Here is a 20,506-nt window from a genome sequence, read left to right on the forward strand (position 1 = left end):
GATTCAGTCTGAGGATCTCATAGAGGTAAGAGCTCTCTAGTGGTTGGCTGCTTTGCACTCTGATCGTTCAGATTGCACTCCAGTATCTGTCTCCGGGTTTTATTATTTGTACAATTGAGTGAGAAACCTCAGATTGCCTAAGACCAAGAGATGGGGAAATAAGGAAGCTGTGACTCTCCAGGGTCTTAACCAGTTAAGAATATAATACAGGGGGTGGAGAGATGGCTCAGTGGTTAAGAGCACTGACTGCTCTCTCAGAGGACCTGGATTCAATTCCCAGCACCCACAAGGCAGTTCACAACTGTCTATAATTCCTGTTCCAGAGATTCAAAACTCTCACACAGACATAGATGCAGGCAAAACACCAATGTACATAAAATACAAATAAATTTTAAAAAGGAATATAATACAAATATCTAAGCAAGAAGTCGGGGAAGGGGCTGGGAGAGAAATGCTGGAGAGATGGCTCAGTGGTTAAGGACACTTGCTGCTCTTGCAGAGGACCTAGCTTAGTTTCACATCTGTGACTCCAGTTTCGGGGATCAATAACCTCTTTTGACCTCTTCAGGTAACAGGCAGACAAGTGGTACACACACAACATACGTACAGGCAAACACTCGTGCACATGATATAAAAATAAATCAATCATCACAAAATTAAGTCTGAGAGTAATGTGGCAGCAACAAGAGCCTATTGGATTCGTGGGGCGTCTCCAGGCTGGGCTTTGGTTACAGGAGAGGAGGCCAGCCAGACTGGGAAGGGTGTTTCAGGGTGTGGACAAGTAAAGGCATGGGGAGTCAGAGAGACAGAACTTCTCAGAACAAAACAAGCAACATATTCCAACCTGAATGATATAAGCCCCTATCCTCGCCGGGTGGCGGTGGCTTACGCCTTTAATCCCAGCACTCGGGAGGTAGAAATAAGCAGATCTCTGTGAGTTCGAGGTCAGTCTTGTCTACAAGAGCTAGTTACAGGACAGGCACCAAAGCTGCAGAGAAACCCTGTCTCAGGGGGGAAAAAGTAACAACACAGATCCCCACAGAGCAAAGGTGCAACAGCAGCTCATTTCAAGGACACAAAAGAGTCCTGTCTTTTACTCACCCTGGAGGGCTTCTACTTTTTCTTCATAGCACCAGAAATTACCCTTATTTATTTTGTGTGGGGAGCACAGACAAGCAGGTGCCTATGGGGGTCAGTTTTTTTTTTTTTCTTTTACCTTTTGGGTCCCAGGGATTAACCCAGGGTCATAAGTTCCTTTACCTGCTGGCCAGCTCACCACCCATCTTCCAGCATATGATCATCATCAGGAATTGTAAGTATTTGTTTGGATACTGGTATCCATCACCTGCCAACCACACCTGGGTGTACGCATACACAGGGGCGGTCCACGAGAACAGCTTTGAGCTTCCCAGAGCTGTGTGTTGAAGCACCTGCCAGAACCCAGGGCAGGCTTATCATGCCCTGAATGAACGAGAAGGACAAAGCGGGAGTCAGAGCACGCACATCAATCACAGTGCTGCTTCTAAGCTGTGTTTAATCTCTGCAGTCAGCTACAGGGCTGTGAGACATGAGTATAAACTTTCATTAACATCAGAAAATAAACTGCGTGTTTATACTGACTCAGCCTAACAGCTCATCCCCTTAACATTTTTGAATTTAATTAAAGCTAGTTTATCTTCAGTGTAAAAACTTGGAGGTATAAACAAACGCCAGGTATTATATACAGTAAGTTATTAATATACACTTCCAAACTTGCACAGTGCATTTTAAACAAATGGTCTTATTTTATCTTTTAATGTTAAGCACAATCCACATCTCAGTCTTGGATAAAAATTAACAATATATAAACCCATGGAAAGTTCTATACACAAATACAAGTTATAGAAATCTGGTTTCAAATATAAATACATAAACTGTCATGACCACATAGGTTACAACAGCTTGCTTACTTTTATTATTGGGGTTTTTAAAAAAATAGAAAAATACTTCAATGCACATTCAACTGCTAAGAAGGGTCATGACCTTGTGCCTTAAACCACACCTTTTGAGGCATAAAACATCACATGAGGCATTTTGGAAAGGAAATCACTAAGACTGTAGAGGCTACCATAGAAATATTCACGTTATAATATGGTAACAAAAATAGTTCTCTCTGCTGAGTATTTGGGAAGTAGTGGCAGAGAGGAAGCGGTGGTTACCGATAGTTTAGTAAGCTCGAAGATGCGAGCTAAGGGAGCTAAGGACTTGCATGTTTTAGAATTCCCTATCACAGGCCAAGCACGGACCTGGCCTGAGAGACTCTTAAGGCAACCAAGACTGAGTGCATTTGGCCCTAGAAACATAAATTCTGACCTCCCCTCATCATGCCGACTCCACACAGCAACCTGGCCTGTGCAGTAGTGTGGAGAGGAGAAGAGGAAAAATGATCACTATGTACAGAAGATGATTCAGTGCAAATCAGAAGGAACTCTTTGTGAAGTTTCAAAACACCTTATTGCCTGTGAGCAACGGAAAGATTTCCTCAACAGGATCACTCCAGAACAGTAAATGTAGAAAGGCAAACTCTTGAGACATTCTTGGATGAGGTCCCTTGCCCCTCCCACTCTCCACACTCCGTGCCTTCTGTGGGATTGGACCTAGCTCCGTGAGAGCGACAGGACTGATCCTTACAAAGTAGACTTTCAAACCCTAAAAAAATAGAAATCTTTAAAACAGCAGATCCAAGGTGGCCAGGCAGAGCTGAGTTTCTTCTATGGCTTTTTAAGTCACTGAGGCATCCCGTGATAATCGTGATAATCGCGTCTGACACTTAAGATTGCTTTCCTGTGAAAGTCACATTCAAAAGTGACCTGCCTACCCCAGCATCTATGACAGCAATGGGGAAGGCGAGGGGAGCAGCTGAGGGGCTGCAGGGAGGCACAGTCCAGCTGCCATGAGCCTCCATACATAAGTAGAAGGCAAAATGCATGCTCAAAACGGAGGGGTTCCAAGGAATGGGCACTCCTCTGGGAAGACAAAGGGATCCCCCAGTTTAATCAACAGGTCAGCAGCAAGACACTGGGATGATTTGCACCACGGTGGCCAGTGCAGATGACATGGAGCAGGAAGAAGGAAGGTGGGAATGTCAGTAAAGGAAAGGGGGTAGGTGGCTGCCACCACCCCGCCTTGTTACAGTCCGGGAAGGAGGGACTGAATGTTAGAATGACACCAGTGGAAGTTTCCAGCTTTTCTACTGTGTGTGTGTGTGTGCACGTGTGTGTGTGTGTGTGCGCGCGCGCACGCCCACGGGTGCGCTGGAATATGCTGTGGTTTAAGTCAAAGCACGTATCTTAATACCTCTCTCTCTCATTTACAGACACCACATAAAGCTGACCTTGCTCTTGTTCCCAATGGCTACGTAATTATCTTGGCACAGAAAAGACAGAAGGAAGAAGCTCTCACTGCAATCTGGCGTGAGGCGTTTTGTGTACATATTATACAGGCGTCAGGAAGTGACCCCAATCCTGTGACATGTCAAGGAGGAACTCCTTCCTATGAATACTAGAGGCACGGCTTTAATTGCATCATCTTTCAGATCTGGGAAAGAAAAGGAGAAGCAGTTCTCTTTCTGAAAGCCTCCGCTTTCTCCTACACAGCACTGGGCTAACACGACACCAGTCCAGGGAACAACTGTCCCACCCTCTGGCGTGCCTCTTTCACAGTCCCTGAGGAGACAGGTCACACATCCCCTAGGTCCACAAACTCGTCTTCTCGTTTGGCCAGGTCATCTTCACCTCCCAGAGCTTTCCACCCACTGGTGGGTAAGACAGGCTTGGATGAGTGTCGCTGGAGCAGCGCAAACGGGAACAAGGAGGACAAGCGGGCAGAGTTCCTGAGCAGGCACGGTGCCTGTGTGTGGACAGCCTCCTGTCTGTGGGGCTTCGCGTCGATTTTCTCCTGCAAGCTCTGCACTTCCTCCATCATTTCCAAGAGTTTGCTCATAGTAGCCATTCTGCCACCACCCAGGATTTGGGCTTCTGGAATCCAACGTAAGTAGCGCTGGGCCCACACCTTGATTTCTGGCCCCTCGATGTGAGGCAGTAACAACCCATGGTAGTCTGTGGGCTTACTATGCCAGTTGTCATAAAACTCTCGAGAGTTGTCCTGGAACTCATCGGAAGAGTTAATAAGCTTACTAATTCTCTTGCCTAGAAGGTTTTTGATTAAATGATCTGTTTCTTCCCTGAAAAATCCTCTTTTGGGAGATGACTTAGACTGGGTAAGTGGCAAAGAAAGTTGTCGTTGATGCTTTGAAAGAAAACACAAAAGAGAATATCTGGTTAAGAGGCAAGGTGACAACTGTTTTTATAATAATAATAATAAAAACAATAATAACAACAATAAAGAGCTGCAGCATCCTTCTGTGAACAGTGTCAAGGGACATCAGAGCTGCCATCTCATGTGTGTCCATTAAAATGGTATAGCACACAGAGAGGGACTTCCTGTTCTTGGTGACACTGAGTGATCTATGCATGATGTGCCATCAACAAATGAAAGAAACCAGGAAACCAGTATGCAGAGAAAGGCATACTGGGACAAACTAGTCCTTTTAGCAAGAGGGGTACCAATGGACACAGAGTACTTTAGAGAAACACAGTTAAGGATTTCCCATCAGTCTTTGGGGCTTTTTGAGACAGAGTCTCTCGCTACATAGCACTGGACAGCCTGGAACCCACTGTATAAACCAGGCTGGCCTGAAACACTGGGGTCCTCCTGCTTCTCCCTTCCAATCACTGGCATTACAGGTGTGTGCCACCACTCTTAGCGTATCATTTAAAGGGAAAGAAATGTTTCTTTTTGGAGAACTTAAGAACTCTTTACTGCAGTAATATCCTGAACATCTTCAGGTATTAGTACTGACCACCTGGAGATCTTATCCCACAGACAAAACAACCTTTCAGCTTATCAGGCACTCAGTGAGAACTCCAGCTGAAGCCACATGTCTCTCTCAGACAACATGCATTGGGAGCAGAGGCAATGGCCAAGAGGAACGGGTTAACTTGGCCAAATATTCTTGACAGGCTGCACACAACAAGAAACATGAGGGCTGCCGGGCGGTGGTGGCGCACGCCTTTAATCCCAGCACTCGGGAGGCAGAGGCAGGCGGATCTCTGGGAGTTCGAGGCCAGCCTGGTCTACAAGAGTTAGTTCCGGGACAGGCACCAAAGCTACAGAGAAACCCTGTCTCGAAAAACCAAAAAATAAATAAATAAAAAGAAAGAAACATGAGGGCTTTACGTTTCGTTCCTGCTTGCTAGCTTTCTCAGTAGCAAAGCAAGGCGATATATTTTGGGGTATACCATGAGAGGGTTATGAAAATAAGTCAGAGGTTGTGGGTTTCATCGATGCCCAAAGGAAAAGGTACAACTGTGAGGAGACGCTGTTTTCTGCCAACTGCTCTGCTCTTAAGGTGTTCGTTCATGCACAGAGGAACAGAGAGCCATAAGCAGTAGGTGGTGCATGTAATCTAATGCTCGGAAGGCTGAGACAGGAGACTGCCAGGAGTTTAGGGATAGCTTGGATTACATAAGTTCATGTCAGCCTGAGCCAATAGTGTGAGACCTTAACACAAACAGGGAAACTAGAGTAAAAATATTATCTTAAGGCTGGCACTCCAATTTTCAAACATACTTTTACTAGTGTGTATCCTTGTAAAAAAAATTACAAAGAAAGTATTTCCAGATTATGAAAATAAGTAGTAATTTATAATAAGTAAAATATACACACATGCAAAGTTACCCTTAACAGCACAACCCAGAGATGACTAGAATCTGACTCTCCATGCAGAGACAGCAAGGACACCAGACACCAGTGGACTCTCTTCTCCATAATTACCAAACTGAGTGGGCAGGAATGTGGGACAAAAAACCCACAAGGGAACCTAACTGTCTCCAAGTGTTGCTTGGTGTTGGAAGCCTCTGCCCACACCCCTCCCACGTGTCCTCTCAGCATGGTGTCCCAGCTGGCACCTGGTGTTCACAGGAAGGCTTTCAAATTCCTTGTAGCTCACTTCCAATCCTGTTTCATTTACACAACCTGCAATCCTCCCACCCCTGGCTCACATCAACTGCCACTGGCTCTAGTAGGAGACAGGGAGGACATCAGACAAGGGGTGCTTAGCCGTCTCAGTGGCTCCTTACCGCATAGGTACCCGGTAGTTTTGTGACTCTAGTGCAGGCTGCCACCAGGGGGCACGGCACACCAAAGAAAAGCTCATCTCTGGCTGACTTGTGCTGCCGTGCAGCCATCTTGCTCCAGCTGCAGAAAAGGGAAGCATCTACTCTGGGCCTGAGGACCGCTAAGAGGGCAACATGGCAGGCGGCCTAAGCACTCCACAGCTGTCACTGTCCCCAAGTGCTGGTCTTGGTTCACCTGATCCCAGCTTCCTTGGACTAAGAACCTGTTCTGTGCCTGAACTGACAAGGCTTCCAGGGACTGCGGATCAGGCAGGATAAGAAGGACAGTGCTGAGAAAGACGACATGCCTGGACGTGGGTTTGCCATCACCGAGGGCTCTGTCAGACACTCCAGGCCAGATGACAGAGCTAGATAATGTTGTTCAAACCGTGTGTCAGTTAGTGAACTTCAGGGTAGAATAATTAGTAAAACCAGGAAGAAGTATCTAAAAGGAAAATAAAGACTTGCTGTTTGTGGTTTAGGGTACAAGCTGGAAAACTCTAGGCCATGGGCCAATGCTGGGGTGACACTTGTGTAAACACTGGGCGCACTCTTGTCATTTAGGACCGCTGTTTTCTGTCACAGCAGTAGAGCAGGTAGAGCTGGGAGACAGAGCAGATATTTATACAGAGCTTGCCACTCTCGGCTTATAGGTTTATTAGGAAAAGTCTTGGGGCCGGAGAGATGGCTCAGTGTTTAAGAGCACTGACTTCCAGTGGATCCAGGTTTGATTCCCAGCACCTACATGGAGGTTCATAACTGACTATAAACCCAATTTCAGGAGCTCTGTGGGCACCAGGCACACATGTAGTTCACAGACATATATCAGATAAAACACATAGACTCATAAAATAAATCAGTAAATTTTCTTTAAAAAAGAAAAAGTCTTGCTATGAGATATATAAACTGGCATATATGGAGGAAAGCCTTCGTAATCAATGATTCCTTACTCTACCAGTGATACAGAGACGGGGTAAGAGGCACAATTCCATGAAGCACAACTGTGGCGGCAGCAGCCTCAGTGACATGTCTCATCAGCGCAAAGGCAGATTTGCTGAAGGCACCGCTAATGAGCCCCAATAACCTGAGCACCACGAACCCCAACTGCACACCGTATTAAGAGGGAACACACCAACAGAGAGATCCATGAAGTAGTCTTTGTCCTCGCATGCATAGGATGGAGGAGCCAATGTTGGTGGGGTGTTAAAACAAGCACATCTTACTTTGAAACGTGATCCTTTCCGCTGGCCCCTGTCCAATTTTGGCTTTTCCACATAGAGAGGGTTTCTGAGCAATGTCTGTGCTTTGGGTTCAAACTGTACTGACCAATCCCACACGGTGAGCAGAGTCAAAGGCTTGCTTTGTGGATTCACACTTTTCCTACCCTGCCAAAACAAGCACAGGTCACCATGGCTCCCAGGAATGGCTGGAAAGCAAACACACATTCTCAGAAACAGGCTCCAGGAAGAGTGCTCGGCTGGGGCTGAGAATGAATGCACACAGGCTGTGTCTCTCAAGGCAGAGCTCTTGGTGGGGGTGAGAAGGGCCTTATTTTCAGTGGTCGAGTGGTCTATGGCAGCTACAGGACCGGGCACTTTTGCAACAACCACGTGAGCTGACCACACTTTCCCAGCTTGACCCCTGAGGAAACCGAGGCTCAGAAAACAGAAGTGAACTGCCTGAGTGTATGAAGCTGGCAAGCTACAGGGCTGAACCCAGGGCTGTGTCACTAAGACGCCAGGTTCCATTGTTTCTGCTTCCCCACTGAACTTGGCAATTTACCAACTAAAAGTCCGTCCCAAGGCAGGAGAGGGCTAGATGAAGGCATGGAGATTAACAGAGACACTTTACAACTGGAGCACAGGCTGAGCTGAGCGGGACGAAAGAGCTTTCAGATGTAAAACCAAAACCCTGGAGTCCATTCTTTTCCCAGAATAACTCTAGGCATGAAGGTAATAAAGAGAGGGCATCTGGTCTACCTTCAAAAAGAATAACTTTTAATTTGTCTTCATTCCCAAACTCCAACATTTACTTCCATCTTAAATATTTACTATATGACCTTGGGCTAGATGATTATTGTGTTTCAGCTTCCTCAGGGATAACAATATATAACTACAGTGTGCTGCAAGGATTAAATATGTCCCCAGGTAGGAATACTGTTATCAATCAGAGCCACTGTTATGAATCGAGTTTGTAAGATGCAATTTCTTTGGCCCAGGGGTCTCTAAAAGGGACTCTTACCATGTTAGTATCTTTTTGATGAGGTGAATTGAAGAAGAAGGTGCTGAAAATAGGTATATATAAGCTATCTGACAAAACAGTCAGAAAAGTCTCTGTGAACTCAAATGCTGGGGGGTACTGGTGCACCAGCTGCCAGACACAATCTAAGAAAAGCAGGAACACAGGAACCTATGTGGAAACAAAACACATCATTTAGGAAGCCTAGGCCCAGTACAAGCTGTCCTGAGCTCACTGAACAGCCATCAGGAGCTTCTGAGCCCTGCCCCTCTGGGAAACAAACAATAGACAATCCTTTCCAAGTGATGAGCATTCTCAGGGGAGACCACCTCCCTGTGGGTAGCAGTTCCTACTGTGTCAAAGACAAGTATCTAAAACCACAGAAGGATGTGAACTAACACATGAGTGCCTGCAATCAGCTTTGGTGATAGGGAACACTAAACAATCAAATGAATTCCATCCTTCTACACAGTGTTCTGCTGCAAAAACAGGACTTAGCAATGACTGCCATTTTACATTTTGTCAATAAAATGGGAGTGTTCATCTCTGCCCCGTGACAACAGGCAAGGTTGGTTCTGGAGACTACTCAGGCAAGTCTTTGCTGGCAGTTCTCTGTTGTGCTACCACTTCATGGAACTCTCTTCTCGATCCACCGGTGGTCCTTTAACAGGGTAAGGCAACGATGTGACAGTGTCCACCTTCTACAAGAGTAGAGATGCAGGCCTCACATGGAGCTGGTAGGACAGCGGTAAGAACTCTTGGATAAAAGGCCAGCTCTACATCAGTAACATCGTAAGTCACACCAGCTAGTTCTCCAGAACCGCATGTTGGTTCTGAGAGCTTCACAGCACATATTATGGGCAACATCACTAAGCAAAATGTAAAACCTCACTGTACAGTAAGGGATTATGTGTGCTATTGACTTCTTTCCTAACTAGATACGGAGTCTGTCAGTCTTTCTCAAGACATGCAAAAGCACATCTTTCCAAAGACCTCTCTGTCTATCAAAGTATGGAAATCACGTTAGCCTTTCAACCTACTTCCTCCAAGTCCCCTTTCAAGACTGAGAGACGGTGGTTTCTCTTAAGTTTGATAACATACAGAAGAGCACAGGTTTGGCCTGAAAGAACTAGCAGGCATAGTGACATAGGCCTGAGGCTCTCCAGGAACCTGTCAAGCCCCGAGGAGCAGAAGCCACAGGCTTTCTATTCACACAGCGTGCTGGGCCAAGCTATGCTGCATCACAGACATGCTGATTAGAGACCTTGAATAAGAAAAGCCACAATTCACATTATTGGCATGTGTTCATTCTATAGATAATTTAATTAAATAAAGTTGGTTCCATTTTTCTTTCCATTTTTCTTGGTTATCAGAGAGAACCAAGGAGTTTATATTGGTGTTCCTAAAAAAGCACACCACAATCTAGAGATGAACTAAATGTTAACTAAGACTGGGGGTGTGGCTCTGTACTTGCCTAGCACCATTGAAACCCTGGGGTCCATATCCAGCATTGCACAAAACTGGTTGTGGTGTTATATGCCTATAATGTCAGTGCCTGGGAGGTGGAAGCAGAAGGATTAAACTTCAAGTTCATCCTTGGCTGTATAATGAGTTGAGACCAGCCTGGGATACACAAGCCCTTGTCTAAAATTAAATAAAACAAAACATAAAACAGCTCCCAGATCTGAGACATTGAGCCATTCATCTAAAGAGAAGCAAGCTGGGTGTGGTAGTGCATGCCTGTAATCCCAGCTACTTGGGATGATGAGATGGAAGATTGAGTTCCAGGACAACCAATATAATATTTGGCAATATAACCAAACACCCTTGCCCAAACAACACAGCAATGATAACCAAACAGAAACAGAAGAGGCTGTGACTCAGGGCATACTTCTCTTGGCACTACAAAGGCTCTAACAATGGATGGCACCAACACAAGGAAAATTTAGTGTTAAGTGTACTTCCTGTGGCAAATTTATACACCAAACATCACTAACCACAAAGTTTAATTTAGCCAAGATTTGAAGGATTTTTTTCTTCCTGAGTTATTTTGTAAATAAGTGTTATAAAACCAGTATTTCTCTTAGTATGAAACATATATACAGCCTTACTCTACACAATTAGAAGACTTTGAACACACTTATTGATATCCTTTCTGTCCTGGGAAGGGTTTCCATATTGTTTACAGCATTCAAGGCATCCGAGATGAGCTGACCAGTTTGCTGATGTCTGTCAAGTATGCACTTGAGGAGCCTCTATGAGAGGACAGTGACCAGATGAGAGGAGCCCTTCTCCTCAGGACTGCAACAGTCTGCAGCGAGGGCACTCACCTCCTCTTTGTCATTCTGGTGGAGATGATTACAGCGATCCAAGAAAGAGTGGCAACCCATGACCCATTCCTTTTGGATGAGGCTCTGGAACCCAGTCCTGGTTCGACAGTGGGGGTCCATCATCACTTGCACCAGAGAGGAGAGGAGGCAGCAGAGGTCAGACGCATTCTCTTCTAGAAGGGCCCAGCAAGAGCACCAAGGAGAAGGACACGGTGTTACCAAGAGGCAGTGCTCTCATCTACACAGCTAAGAGCAGGGTTCCCCACACCAAGGTCTATCTTACTTCCTATAGACAAGGGCCAACCAGGGAGCGATAAACTGCTTCTGGCTTGTTAGGACGGGTTCCAGCACGTGGTAGTATGCCAAGCAGAGATCTGCTTACTGAACAAATGGAGCACTGAAAACTCCACTTTTAGCACACGGCATCCACAGGTACCATAAAGGAGTAGCTAGCAACATTGATGCACCGATGGTCTGCATGACTGTAGATGAAGTCTATTGCATTTCTTTCCTGGGGAGAAAGCCTGAGTCACTGCTCACTGCTCCGGACTCAGAACCCTTTCTTCTACTTCCTGTCCTTCACAGGCTGCTTTGCATCAAGTGACTGGTTCAGTCACAAGACTCTTTTCTGTTCTGTCTGAGGAGCACAGAGGCGCCTGCTTCTCCTTGCCAAGCCTACAGGAGGAATTCTCCTTGATAATCGTCCATGTGACCACCTGGAGTGCACTTCATAAAACCCACAAAGCCCAAGTCCTTTCACAGACTTACCTAACACTACTGATTTAGAGCAATGGCAAACAAACAGCCACAGTCATGTATTCTTAGAGCTTGAAGATACTAAAGTCAGGTCTATATTTCCCATGGCTTCCTCTTTATCCCCCACACCATTCAAAAAGGCACAATTCATATTGCCTTTTGTTTTGTTTTGTTTTTGAGACAGGGTTTCTCTGTAGCTTTGGAGCCTGTCCTGGAACTAGCTCTTGTAGACCAGGCTGGCCTCAAACTCAGAGATCTGCCTGCCTCTGTCATCCCACCCCAAGTGCTGGGATTAAAGGCGTGTGCCACCACTGCCTGGCTCAAAATGCTTTTTAAGAAATGTTCTCCAGCAATGGAGGCCGTACCCTGTGGGTTAGAGAACTAGAGCTACACTCATGCTGCAAGCACTCTCTCTTCCTGTGCCCTAGATATTACACTGGAGCTCAGGCTTGCACTCCTCCACAACAAACAGAACGACCTATACAAGGATTTGTGGATGGCTGGATGTGTGTGAGTGCACGTGTGAATGTGGAGGCCAGTCTGGAGAACATCTTGTGTGTTTTTCTTTGGGTGCCATCTACTTTTCCCTGCCTGGAAGACAGGGTCTCTCACTGGCCTGCAGCTCAGGAGTGGGCTCGCCTTCCTGTCCATTGAGTGCCAGTGGTTCTGTCTCCTCTCCCACGGGGCTGGGCTTACAAGTCCATGCTACCATGCCCCTTCTGTCTTTAATGAAGGTTCTGGAGACCTAACTCATCTCTGCACCTGCCTGCTAATGCTGTCAGGACAGCCCATCTGGAAGGCAATTTTCCTCTTCATCCGAAGGTGCTGGTGCTACACCCTCGGGGACAGCAGTGAGGGCTGGAACATGAGACTGCAGAAGACAGCTCAACACACCAGACGGGTGGGACATTTCACTTCCACCAGAACCAGATTTCATAGTGCACAGCTCCGTAGTTGGTGGATCTAGTTCTGTGCTCTCCCACCTCTCAGATCTCATCCCTCTTTACTAGCTATTCAGAATTCCAATAATATTCTTCTTGTGTCTTTATAAATAGTTTTAAGGTAATGCTCCCATTAGTTTGTAAGCGTCTAGAAGGAAAAGCATAGAGCTCTGTTCACAGACAGTGCTCAGTAAGAGCACTCAGTGCTAAGCTGGTGAGCTAGCACCAGGTGGTTCAGAAGTCATGAGAAGGAACATTTTTTTCCAATTTGCTCTTAGGAGCTACAATAAGAGAAGCATCACAGACGTGATGAACACCAGGGGCAGAATCCAGGAGACGACCCACTCAATGTGGAGCATCAGGCTAGAAACCTCAGGTCCTCTACAAAGCAGGCCAGGATGGCGACACGTCTGTAGTTCCAGATTCTTGTGAGGCTCATTGAAGCCCAGGAATTTGAAGCCAGCCTGAACAACACAGTGAGGATGCCCCCCCCACCCCGAAAACAAACTGAACTAAGATCTAAAGAACAGCTCCTATCTAAGCACTCACAACAGCTCTGCTGCAGGTGGCTGATGGGGTTTTTATAGACTGTGTAACGCCAGAGCACAGCAAATACTCCACTGAGGAGAGGAAAGCCACGGTCCAACACTGCACTTCCCGTGGAAACTGCACAAAGCTGTCCACACACAGGCAAGAACTCTATGCATCTGCAGGTCTCCTGTGCAAAGGGCATCCCAGAGACTGCTGGGTAAAGACACCAAACAATTCCTTCTTGGACTGTGAGTGGGCCTGCCAAGGTCCAAGTGAAGGGATTTTGTTTGAGACTGTAACAGTGAAATCTGAGGCAAAGAGTTAGGAGCTAAAAAAAGGAAGAGAGAGGAGAAGAAACAAATCGACTCCATAAGTTATAGCTGCAAAACAAAAGCTGACTCTCAGCCCAGCACTTGGGAGGCAGATGCAGGTGGATCTCTGTGAGTTTGAGGTCAGCCTGGTCTACAAAGCTCATTTCAGGACAGCCACAGTTCTTACTCAGAGAACTTTATCTCAAAAAACCAAGGGAAAAAAAAGTTGACTCTCAGTGAACGAAGTCACCCATGTGCTTTCTTACCCAAAAGCAGAACATTCATGTTCTGTGCTTCCAGGCATTCTGTAATCTCTATTGCTTTCTTCAGGCAGCGTCTAAACATGGGAGAGAGATGAGAACAGGAGCCTTAGTTCTGGAGCTCGTCCTATAGACAAGTATAGACAAGTGGGGCGGATAGTGGGTCTGCGGAGAACATAGTGGAGAAGTTTAGGTTGTTTTCGTTGTTTTGTCATAGAAGGTTGATTGAAATGAGGTTGATTAGGAGGCAGGCAGTGCGAATTGTTTTCAGTTTTCTTGTATTTCTTCATGCTAAAAGGCTAGAAAAGGAAATAATAACTACTTACTGATACTCACCTACCTATAAAAAATTATGGATATATAAGAGCACACACACATACACACAAACACACACACACTAAAGGAACAGAAGGATCCTAGATACCCACACCTCCACACACACTACACCAACACTCACACTAGTCAAAACACAGAAAAAACCTAAGAGTTCATTGACAGAGTATAAATTTATGTGTACATGAGAGCTCATTGACAAACTGAGTACAAATTTATGTGTGCTAGTACAAATGATGGCCACTGTGATTGCAGCAGTATGAAAAATCCCAGCACTTGGGATCTGAGACTAGCCTGGCTATGAAGAGCCCTATCTTTTTTTTTTTTTAAAAAAAAAAAAAGTTGATGAAAAAAGAAAGAACACGCAAGGTTGGATGTTGGATGGGAACAGTTCCCTTTCCTCAGGTGCGGCACAGGATGAGTAGTCCCCGGCCCCGGCTACATCTGTTCTGTAGCTGCCTTTGCTGTGTCCTTTAGTTAATGGCAGCTGAGAGGAGCTGTGAGTTAGAAAATGTAATATAAATCTTCTGACACTCAATTCTAAACCAAAATGATTCACTGACATTAACAATAAGAAATAAGAAACATAAAGTTCAGGATAACATCCAATGAGAAGTCAGTGTCCTTCCTACTGGGAGGCCAGCAGTGCCATCTCTGTTTTGAATGGTCACAGTTTTTCCTGTAGTCTCAGACTGTCTTGCTTATAGACTGCACTTCTTTGTAAGCAAGGAGAGTGCTGGGAAATTCTTATCAAATGTACAAAGAAATGATAAACAGAAATCATAAAATGCAGTCCAACCCAGTGGGAGGAAGGGACAGGCAGATCTTGAGTTCCAGAACAGCCAGGGCAACACAGAGAAACCCTGGGGGTGGGGGCAAGGGTGCAGCCCAACCCTGAACTAAACATACGATCTCAGAATAATTAACCGGGACAGACTAGGGATCTGTCAATTCCTCCACAATTCAGAATTAGAAAACTGTACAATTCATGTACAAAACAACGGGTTAAAATACCTGATTATATCAAGCCAGCTGCTGCTTTCTAAGAGAGAAAACCACTTTATATCTGTGTCCCAGAATTCTGTACTGTTATCTGTAAACAGAAAAGGGGGGGGAGGGAGACTTCCGGTTATTGTCCACAGCCACACCTGTCACAGCATGATGCCACAGCACAGCCACAATACCCCAGGCTGCACAACTCAGGGGTTCCAACTGCATGAAATAAAACACAACTGTAGAGTCACAGTCCTGGGTCAAATAGTAAAATCATCACCTTCAGATCTACCTTACAACGTCTATCACATTGTGGTTAGAGGTGTACAAGGGTGTTTCTGTTTCCCAAGGGAAAACAGCTTTCTCTATCAGCTATCTTTATCACAGTACCAGCAGTCAGTATATGCAATGAAAAGTCAATGTCAGCTGAACAAACCCTAAAATAGTAAAGAATGTGCTAGGCTAAGGAGTCAAAGTTCGGAAAAGCTATCTCTAACATGACAAATCCAGAGGACAGGCTGGTTTAAGAATGGGAAGAATTCAACTGGGCATGGTGGTCCTTTAATCTCAGCACTCAGGAGGCGGAGGCAGAGGCAGAGGCAGACAGATCTCTGAGTTTGAGGCCAGTCTGGTTTACAGAGTGAGTTCCAGGGCAGCCAGGGCTATACATATAGAAATGCTGTGTCTTGAAAAACCAAAACTGGAAAAAAAAAAAAAAATCAACAGGCTGCTAAGAATGACCTAGTCAGTCAGGATTTCAGTTGTTACTAATAGGCTGGGAGGGAAGACAAATGTGGCTGGGGTGAGGTGGGGTCTGGAGTGGCTGGAATGTTTTTACATTTATTAACAAAATTGTTTTGCACTATAAGAAACTGTACATGACCAACGAGGGCTAAATCAAAGTATTCCTAGTTTGGGAGAAAAGTCAACCAGAGAAAACCAACAAATATTCTACAGTATAAATGAAGGTCACTGGCTCCAGGTACTCCACAGTACTTAGCTTAGAGAGAAGCTAAGATGTTCACCATGAAAGGTGGCGTGCAGGGGAAGGTGAGAGGAGGAGATGGTTATGTGACCACTGCCACAGAGGCCCCGGTGAGAGCCTGGGGACTTGGGCAGGATCAGTACCACGGAGACAGTTGGTGCCCCGGGCTTCTCCCTATAGCCTGACACTACTTGTCAATAACCCTGGGCTGAGGGTCCCTGCCCACCGCCATTAGCCTTCCCATTGGACAGAAAGATTTCACGATTCTCACCTATCAGAAACAGCTGCTTAAATTTACAGTATGCATTCTGGATTTCCTGCAGGGACAGGAAGTTGCTTGATAAATCTTCGGTTTTAACAATTTCATAGGGTGGCCTGTGAATGATCTTGTAAATTCTAGGCGTCAAAAAGTAACATGAGGTTAGAAGAACAAACATCAATTTGAATAGCATGTTAGTCCTGAGCATGTGCCACAAACCACAAGCTGCAGTGTTAAGGGCCCTGCAGCTATCACTTCATTCAATCCTCACTTAGAGAGCCAGCAGATACGGAAATGGAGGACATGTCTAAGTCAAAGCAATTTAATTACATAACCTACTCCTTTTGTTGTTTTAAGCTATCTACTTTGAATTTATCAAATTTATTTTTGAGGAGCTGGAGAGAAGGCTAGGTAGTTAAGAGAACTGGCTGCTCCTCTGGAACAGCTGGGTTCAGCCCACAGAGGCTCACAATTATCTATGATTCCAGTCCCAGGGAATGCGGGCAGACATACATACAGGAAAACACCCTAGACATAAAAGAGATAGATAGATAGATAGATAGATAGATAGATAGATAGATAGATAGATGATAGATAGATAGATGATAGATAGATGATAGATAGATAGATAGATAGATAGATAGATAGATAGATAGATAGATGGATAATAGATAGATGATAGATAGATAATAGATAGATGGATAGATAGATAGATGATAGATAGATAGATAGATAGATAGATAGATAGATAGATAATAGATAGACGGATAGATGATAGATAGATAGATAGATAGATAGATGATAGATAGATAGACAGATGATAGATAGATAGATAGATAGATAGATAGATAGATAGATAGATAGATAGATAGATGATAGATAGATAATAGATAGACTATTTTGAGAAACTTCTACTCCATATAATAGCAGAACAGTATAGTAACACCCCATGACCTCTGTTTGACAGCTGCTAATGTTACAGCCATCATGTCCTCCCCCACCCTCTGCCCGATACTTCTGTGAATCTCTGCAGAGCAGCTGGCCTTCCTAATGATTATACTGATTTCCTGTAAGGTGACTACAGTGAGTGCTGTTCTCAGATTCCTCCAACAGAAAGCTACCAGCAGGGAAGTAGAATGGACATGTAGTAAGAACTGTACTTATTCCCTGCTTCTCAGAGAACAGGAGCTAAGGACCCAGAACAAAGTGTGGAATGAGTACTGACCCGTCCAAGAAGTTCTTCTGGATCTGCAGAGCACCATCGTCCTGCTCTTTGGGCAGTGCTGACATTTTCAAAAGGGCGCTTCCATTGTGGCAGGACCAACACCAGATCTACAGAGAGGAAAGGGAAAATGTCAGATAGACTGTTCAAACTCCAACAGGGAGCAGAAGAGCTTAGCATTTACATCCAGACAGAAATGCTTATAGCTTTAAAACAAAGTGGCTGGACACAGTCAACAACAAAGATTTAGTCTTAAAAAAGAAAAACAAAACAAAAACGAAAACAGGACTAGGCAGTCAGATTCAGCATTGCTCACAGTCTCACATGTACCTTCACTTGGCTTAGAGCTGGTCACTTAGCTGGTGACAGCAGCCCTGTTACTGTTACTACCACTGGGGCATCAACTACCATGGCAGTGCAGCTTTATATGCCAGCCATTTTGCAGGAATTAAACTCACTAAATTCTCATGGTCACTTCAAGCAAAGGGGGTGATGGGGGAGGGGAACGACTGACTGTCCTGTGGCAGATATGTCAGCTCTATCCTGTATGATATCTTACTGCTGTCTGTACATACACCCGGAAGATGCTGGAACATATAACTGCGGCAGGTTAGGGAACATGGCTTCCTAAAACTCCTAACAAGTGTCACTAGCTCTTTTCTTCACTTCACTTTTTTCCCCCTCAAGACAGGGTTTCTCTGAGTAGCTTTTGGAGCCTGTCCCTGGAACTTGCTCTGTAAACCAGGCTGGCCTCGAATTCAAATAGATCCGCCTGACTCTGCCTCCTGAGTGCTAGGATTAAAGACATGTTGGGGGCTGGGAGATGGCTCAGAGGTTAAGAGCATTGCCTGCTCTTCCAAAGGTCCTGAGTTCAATTCCCAGCAACCACAAGGTGGCTCACAACCATCTGTAATGGGGTCTGGTGCCCTCTTCTGGCCTGCAGGCATACACACAGACAGAATATTGTATACATAATAAATAAATAAATATTTAAAAAAAAAAAACATGCACCACCACCACCCGGAGGCTCTTTACTTCTCAGGAGACTGTTTTCTATCTCAGCTCCAAAGCCTGGCGAGAATATGCTATATCTTAATTTCCCATGTGGTAGGGATGGAGGAGGAACCTATCCCCACATGTGTAGATAATCCTCCTTTTTTTTTCTTCCCACAGACCACACCACAACCTCTTAAAGCTGAAGGTAGAAACCCTCATTTTCATTCGTCACAAGTAAAGTGTGCTTTTCCAAGTGTACTATGCACTGTCCAGAGACCCGAGACCCTTATGGGTGGCCTGCAATACCACAACCATTTTCCACTGTGGGACATGCACTGGCAGCACAGTAGCCATGGCTGGTGAACCTGCCAGTGGTTCAGCACCAGTCCAGGCACGCTACACAGTTTGGTAATTAGTTTCCACTAGTAAGAACAGTCCAATTCACTCAAGAATGTCCTTGAACAGAAGCTTAAAAATGACAGATTTTAGGGCCCAAGCGATAGCTTGGTAGGTAAAATACTTGTTGCACAAGCCTTATGACCAGAGTTCAGTCCCCAGATGACAAGCAAAGGTGGAAGGAGAAAATCAGCTCCACAAAGCTATTCCCTGACTTCACACATGTACTGCAGCATCCATGTCTTTGGTCCCCACTAATAATACATTTTTAAATGATCAATTTTATAATCTTGACTATGATACATCATAAAGGGTCTGTCCTATGAGATAAGGGTGCCTTTATAAAAACTGTGCTAGACTTTAGAGGACTAGTTCTTATGGTATTGGAGGGAGCTAGGCAAGCTGCCACGGAGAAAAGCAGCCGCCAGCCTGTCTAACTGTGATTTCTATAGACCAGAAAAGGACCAGCCAGAAGACATTGTCAATGATGCAACTATGGCACTTTTAATGTGGGGGTAACCAATAGCTACCTCATTGGACTTGTATTCTAAATACTTATCCGTATGTCCTTAGGATAAGTGTAACTCTCACCCCTCATCAAAGAAGCCTCTTTTTACAGCAGATGTTGAGCATAACAGAAATCACAGCTGGTCAAATGCAGAAAACAAGTAAAAGAAAACTGGGGTGTCCAACTCTAACTGATACATGCACAAAGGTGGAAAGGTTTTAAGAACCAGAGGATCAGGACACCTGCTGGGAAACAGCTGTGCCCAGGAAACCTCAATAGTATGAGTAAAACACCTGCATAGTGAGAACACCAGCTGACATGCCAATGTGGGCAGGTAAAACCCACATCTAGGCCCTGCGCTAGGGAAGAACTCTGTGCGATCAACTGAGAAAGTGAGAAGAGGGGGGGGAATGGGTTTCCAAGGATGACCCCCTGATTAGTCATCTAATTCCAAGTAGTCAGCCACCAACACATGTTACATATAAGGAACACTAAATGGACTCAGTAGGTTATGTGTGTATGTATATACATATATGCACACACATGTAAAAACAATAAAGAAAGGTCATAACTTTAGGAGTAGGGAGGGACATGGCAAGAGTTGAGAGGAGAGAAGGAAATGATGCAAATACAGTGCTTCTGGAAGAAACCTCAAAAAATTAGACTTCTAACAAAGCTTAAAATTTGAATCACGTGAGTTTATCAATTCACAGAAAGCAATTTACAAAATGTTGCCAATGACAAAAAAAAATAAGCTTTAAAACAAAAACTGAGACATGTGGAAAACTAGTACCTGACATTACTTGAACAGCTTCTCATCATCACTCTTCTTGTAAGAGAACGGTATTAATGTGTCAATTTAGATGTGTAACCATGGACCAGCATTTTCCAAATGTGTCATTGAACAAAAATGCATTCTCTAAGTTTTTTCAAAGTATGAGAGACTGGGGGACTTTAATAACAGGTCCTTGGGACCTTTGTGAAACTGTCATTTGCACTGTCAAATAATATTCTCAGTCCAGCTACTAACTATGCCTTCCGTTCCAAATACGCAAGCCTGAAGCTGGAACTTCACTGTGTTCTTTAACTGATCCTCAGCATACCACAAAAGACTGAATAAAAGAATCCAGCTGGCATCTATTTCCAAAATGCTAAACAGTGCTGTTCCATTTTACTATTTTGGATGGCTATTTTCCATAAAAGGATGTTACTTATGCTAACACATGTTACTT

At 44.8% G+C, this 20,506-nt stretch overlaps 1 protein-coding gene across 4 annotated transcripts in view; it reads right to left on the minus strand.

Moving 5' to 3' along the window:
* Window positions 1-1,517: 1,517 nt before the first annotated feature.
* Mtmr12 (myotubularin related protein 12) overlaps window positions 1,518-20,506 on the minus strand; it is a 68,776-nt gene continuing 49,787 nt past the window's right edge. For all 4 annotated transcript variants that reach the window (XM_057789698.1, XM_057789700.1, XM_057789701.1 and 1 more), the window contains exons 9-16: window positions 17,378-17,484; window positions 16,165-16,289; window positions 14,930-15,008; window positions 13,589-13,659; window positions 10,784-10,956; window positions 8,457-8,624; window positions 7,439-7,600; window positions 1,518-4,287 (exon numbers count right to left, since the gene is read on the minus strand). In XM_057789698.1, coding sequence (XP_057645681.1) covers window positions 3,718-4,287; window positions 7,439-7,600; window positions 8,457-8,624; window positions 10,784-10,956; window positions 13,589-13,659; window positions 14,930-15,008; window positions 16,165-16,289; window positions 17,378-17,484 — 1,455 coding nt within the window. In that variant the 3' untranslated portion in view covers window positions 1,518-3,717. The remainder of the gene's footprint in view (window positions 4,288-7,438; window positions 7,601-8,456; window positions 8,625-10,783; window positions 10,957-13,588; window positions 13,660-14,929; window positions 15,009-16,164; window positions 16,290-17,377; window positions 17,485-20,506) is intronic.

The sequence above is a fragment of the Chionomys nivalis genome, chromosome 15 (assembly GCF_950005125.1).
Source record: "Chionomys nivalis chromosome 15, mChiNiv1.1, whole genome shotgun sequence".
Taxonomy (NCBI): Eukaryota; Metazoa; Chordata; class Mammalia; order Rodentia; family Cricetidae; genus Chionomys; species Chionomys nivalis.